At 47.6% G+C, this 5,714-nt stretch overlaps 1 protein-coding gene across 1 annotated transcript in view; it reads left to right on the forward strand.

Moving 5' to 3' along the window:
- Positions 1 to 1,224: 1,224 nt before the first annotated feature.
- The window catches only part of LOC107109132 (testis-specific serine/threonine-protein kinase 2-like), a gene marked incomplete at its 3' end in the record, with an annotated part of 7,299 nt that continues 2,809 nt past the window's right edge, over positions 1,225 to 5,714 (forward strand). The window contains exon 1 of the mRNA XM_015409706.1: positions 1,225 to 2,051. Within this exon, the coding sequence (XP_015265192.1) occupies positions 1,225 to 2,051 (827 nt within the window). The remainder of the gene's footprint in view (positions 2,052 to 5,714) is intronic.

Below are 5,714 nucleotides of genomic sequence, written 5' to 3' on the forward strand. Positions count from 1 at the left end.
TCAATCACTTCTCCTTCAGAGCCGAGCACAGAAATGTTTACAGTATAGCCCGATTTCGTCAGATCTCAGAAGCTAAGCAGGGTCAGTTCTTGGAAGGGAGACCTCCAAAGAAGACTCTGCAAAGAAAGGCAATGGCAAAACCATGTCTGCTTCTCACGTGCCTTGAAAGCCCCTTGCTGGGGTTGCCATAAGTCGGCTGTGACTTGAAGGCAATTCATGCACACACAATGAGGTTTCACTTGATGTGTATGATGAAGTGGGTTCTAGTTCACAAAAGCTTCTGCCGGAATAGCTCTCTTAGTATTTTAAGATGCCACCAGATTTCTTTTCACTTCTACAGGGCAACTGAGCTACTTTGCCATAATTTATTAAAATAGCGTGAGTTGCCTTTCTTCAGGATTTCACTTCCTTTCTAGGGGTTCTGAAAATGAAATCCTAGAAAGAGTGGGGTTGTTGCATTATGTCTCTAGAGACCATGCATGTCAACGAACACTAAGATACCATGCACTTCAACTTCTGAACGACATTTTGGATTTTTGATACCACTGCACAACAGCTTCTGTTTTATTTCTAGTATGTCTTTATTGTATTGTTTTCTCATTAACCAGCGGAACAAATCCGTTGATGCCTTTTAAACTGGTGAAGGAGAGACTTTTAGGGAGTAAACAAGTGCTGATTAAAATCTTCAGCAATGTCAAAGTGGAGGCAGGGCACAGTGGTAGAACACCTGCTTTGCATGCAGGAAGTCCCAGGTTCAAGCCACAGCATCTCTAGTTTAAAACAGAAAGAATTGGGGTGTGTGCAGAGCTTCCATCTGAGACCCTGTGAAGAGCCACCACTGATCACAGTAGAAAGCACTCACCATGACAGACCAAGGGTTTGATTCAGTATAGGAGAACTCTGTGTGTGTGTGTGTGTATAAAGGAGAGGAGGGGGGCTTGTGATCCTTGGTCTAAGAATAGGGGGAAGGCAAACAGGTCCCTCTTTTCCTCTGTGATGAACCTGAATAATAGCATGCCCTTTAATCAAGTCCCCTGAATCACATGATCAATGACAGAGTTGCCTTATGACCTCACATGCTGACATCAGCTCCTGAAAACACAGCTGGGGGGGTCCTACCAGCAGCAGTCTCCAGACCCCTGAGATGATTGTCACACATCCCAAAAAGGAATGCACCACTAGACCACATTCAGATGGGAGGTTGGCGTCCCCATCCTTTGCATCATGGATGATGCGGCCGTGCTTAAGAGGAAAGGGTACATCCTGGGGGACAGCTTGGGTGAGAGTTCCTTCGCCAAAGTCAAGTCTGCCTACTCAGAGCGTCTCAAATTCAATGTGGCAGTGAAAATTACAGACAGAAGGAACGTCCCTGATGAGTTCTTGGAGAAATTTCTCCCCAGGGAATTGGAGATCTTGTCAACGGTGAATCACAGTTCCATCATAAAGATATACGAGATCTTTGAAACATCTGGAAAAGTCTACATTGTGATGGAACTCGGGGTGCAAGGAGACCTCCTGGAGTTCATCAAGAGCAACCGAGGATTGCCCGAGGAAGTCGCCAGCAGGATGTTCCGCCAACTGTGTTGTGCCATTAAGTACTGCCACGATCTAGACGTGGCACACAGGGATTTGAAATGTGACAACGTCCTTCTGGACAAAGACATGAATATCAAGCTATCAGATTTCGGCTTTTCTAAACGGTGCTTTCGGGATGGGGATGGGAAAATCATCCCCAGTCAGACTTTCTGTGGTTCTGCGGCATACGCGGCTCCAGAAGTGATCCAGGGCATCCCTTATCACCCCAAAATTTATGACATGTGGAGCCTGGGGGTCATCCTCTATGTCATGGTTTCTGGATACATGCCGTACGATGACTCCAATGTAAAGCGAATGCTCCGACTGCAGAAGGAACACCGAGTGCTCTTCCCGGAGTCTTTGACAAGCGAATGCAAAGATCTTATTTTCCGCTTGCTGCAACCCGATGTCGCTCACCGACTACGAATTGACGAAGTTTTGAATCATCCTTGGGTTCAGGGGAAGCGCCTGAAGCCGCGCAGATTTTTTGATTAACCAGCTGATAAAAGGGCAAACATGGAATATACCAGGAGTTCTTATTTCTTTACCAAGCGCAGTGAACGTGAGTCCGTTTCCTTGAATTGTCCTACAGTGTTCACAGTCAGGTCCCATAATTACTCAAAGAGTTTAAAAGTGACCTAAATAACTACCGTATGAACTATTATGTGGGAAGGAAAATAGGTGGGGTGTGGGTGTGGCTTGGCCTACTGAAGTTCACAGTTTCAGTCTCTGCCATCTCTTGATCGGGGTCTCCAACGAGGTGCCATGGGCACCAGGGCACCTGTCAACCCCTTTCTTGGTGCCCACCAAGTGTTTTAGAAAGTGGGTGGAGCTGTGACGGCTGTGGCCGAGCAGGCCTTCTGGCTGGTCACTGGATAACTGATTGGCTGTGTAGATTAAAGCAATATTGTTTCTACTGCAGCAGTCACCACAGTGTTAGTTTTATTCTCTCTCACTCCTCTTTCCCAGAGTATTTTTTAAATTACCCCTCTTCTCCCCTGCACTTCAGTTTCCTCTGTGTGGTTGGCTCCACCTTCCATGGCAGCCATTTTATGATTGCCTCTGCCTCCTGTGGCAGCCATTTTGTGGTTGCACCCCCAACCCTGTCAGAATTCCAAAAGTGCCCACAGGCTAAAAAAGGTTGGGGATGCCTGCTGTAGATAAAGGATTCAAAAGGCTGGAGAGCACCTGTTTTGCTTATAGAAGGTTCCAGGTATTGTCCAACTGGGATCTGGAAGACCCAATTTCAGATATCCATCCTACCGTAGAACTGTGCTGTTTGACCTTGGGCCAGTCATACATTCTCATCCTAATCCGTGTTGTTGTTAAGATAAAACATAGAAGAGAATAAGAGAATAAGATTGGATTTATACCCCGCCCTTCACTCAGAGTGGCTTACAAACTCCTTTCCCTTCCCCTCCCCACAACAGACACCCTGTGCAGTAGATTGGGCTGAGAGAGCTCTGATAGAAACTGCTCTTTTTCAATAACACCTCTGACAGAACTATGGCTTGCCCAAGGTCATCCAGCAGCTGCAAGTGGAGGAGTGGGATATCAAACCCGGTTCTCCCAGAATAGAGTCCACGCACTTAACTACTACACCAAACCACCAAAAGATGATGCTGTAAATTGCTTTGGGTCCTCCATTGGGGAGTTAAATGAATAAATGAATACTTGGAATATCCTAGCTACAACCAGTCATAAGAGACAACACTGAGCTTAAAAGCAAAACTGGTGCTTCAAAGAATGATAGCACCAGTTTTGCTTTAAGAAAACCCCAAGATAAAGGATCTCACATAACAAGTGTCTGGAAAGATCTTTCTCTGCCGGAAAGGCACTTCCAGCCAGTATAGACAATCCTGAGCTAGCTGAACCCATGGTCTGACTTGGTGTAAGGCAGCTTCATAGGTTAGGGTGTGGTTTGGTGGTAGAGCCCTGGCTGTGCATACAAAGCAGGTTACATCCTGCCATCTCCGCTTCTGCTGCTCACCAGGGTAGTAGGAAATGCCCAGATAGGTGGACCAAAGCTCGGATGTGACCAAAGGCAGTTTCAGATGCTTCCAGCCCTTAAGCATCGGAGTGAGGAACAGCTTTCAAATTCTGCCCTCTAATTCTTGCTGCATGCCTAGGAGCAGGCCTTTTAGGTTCCCAGGTGGGGTTGCTAGCCACGGGATGAGAAATACTTGGAAATTTTGGAAGTGGAGCCTGAGGAGGGTGGGGTTTGGGGGAGGGGAGGGTCTTCAGTGGGGTATAAAGCCACAGCGTCCACCTTCCAAAGTCGGCGTTTTCTCCAGGTAAGCTGATCTTTGTAGCCTGGAGATCAGTTGTAATAACATGAGATCTCCAACCACCACCTGGAACTGGGCAACTCTATTCCTGGGGAAATGATTTGGCGGTTGAGGTCCATTCTCATACGGTTACCAATCCCCAGGTCCTGGCAGGGATTCCCCTGGTTTTCAGGGCTTCTGCCTGCTGGCAGCCCATTGGCCAGTGGGGGAAACCCCACCTCCAAACAGCCATGTCCCCAGCATGATGATGTCGCCCAGAAGTGATGTCATCCCATTGGGGATATTGCACGGTGACGCTCTGGTCTGAGAGGTAAAACTATGGTTTGAAGCTGGTTTTACCCTAGGGGTTTTGCCCCAAAGTCAGATCATCGCCTCACGACATCCCCGACGTGAGGACATCACTTCCAGATGACTCCGTTGCATTGGGGATGTCCCAGAACACTCCCTAAATCCCACCCCCGCTGGTGTGACAAGGGGATGTGGCAACACTCATTCTCACCTCTAGCAGGGAAGATTTACCTCTAGCTTCATCCATCAGAGGCATGGAAATCCAGTTCCTTTCAGCGCAGAGGTGGATTTTCAAACACGGGGGCCCTAGGGGTTTTGCCCCAAAGTCAGACCATCGCCTCACGACATCCCCGATGTGAGGACATCACTTCCAGGTGACTTCGTTGCATCGGGGATGTCCCAGAACCCCCCCCAAACCCCCCCCCCCGCTGGTGTGACAAGGGGATGTGGCAACACTCATTCTCAGCATGCCAGGAAAACCGTGAGATAGGTTGAATACAGCTGTCTTCAAGGTCCCGTGAAACTATTTTTTCCCAAAACTCAGTGGAAAAGAAATGTCACCTCTAGCAGGGAAGATTTACCTCTAGCTTCATCCATCAGAGGCATGGAAATCCAGTTCCTTTCAGCGAAGAGGTGGATTTTCAAACACGGGGACTCCCCAGAGCTCTCCCCTATATTCGGCAGTTGAAATATTCCCTTTCATTCCTAAGGACAATCTTTCCGCTCCTTGTTTATCAAAGCTTTCGTGTTTTTACCCTGATGCAACATAATTTGTGCCATCGGAGAGGCATGGCCCCTGGTTTTGTATGCAACACACATTCCATTGATCCTGTTCTCCTTGACTCAAGGGCATTGTAAAGGAAGGAAGAGGCAGGAGTTTTTACATTTGTGCATTTTGTTTTGCCTAACGTTGTAGCGCCAGACTGACAGGCTTGGAACTGATTCCCAGCTGAGACGGAACAAACGGGAAAGCAGCGGGGTGCCATGTATCCTAAACTTTAAAAGGTTGAGGCGCGAAGTCCCCCTACCCCCTTTGCGAATTAAAATCGGTGACATATGTTATTCTTGCACGCACACACTCCAAAAATGCTTTTGTAGACCGCGAAAGAGTAAGAAGCATCTCCCGCCCGCGGGCCCCCTCCCCCCATTTCTGTGCACGAGGCAGTGATCCAAACATGCCTGGTTCTATGGCCGGGGATCTACATGCTTTTATGAATGTACACATGACACTCCTTCATACTGTGTCAGATCTCTGCTCCATCTAACTCAGCAGCATCTACTCGAACTGCATAGGAACAGGCCTTATATAGATTCCGGAGGATATATTTCAGAGGTTCACCATGTCAGAGAAATTGGGGGGGGGGGGTGTTTAGGTTTACTATAGTTTTGTGCAGGGTTTGCTAGAACTATCTTTCCAAAACTCAGTGGAGAAGTAACATCTCCCCTCTCCAGGTTGAAAAAAGGTCTTTACTAGCACTTGCTACGTGTGATGTTTTTTAACTAGAGGCACCAAGGACTAAACCAGAGATTTTCCACGTGCAAAAAATGTGCCTTACTGCTGAA

The sequence above is a fragment of the Gekko japonicus genome, unplaced genomic scaffold, assembly GCF_001447785.1.
Source record: "Gekko japonicus isolate JY-2015 unplaced genomic scaffold, Gekko_japonicus_V1.1 scaffold3503, whole genome shotgun sequence".
Taxonomy (NCBI): Eukaryota; Metazoa; Chordata; class Lepidosauria; order Squamata; family Gekkonidae; genus Gekko; species Gekko japonicus.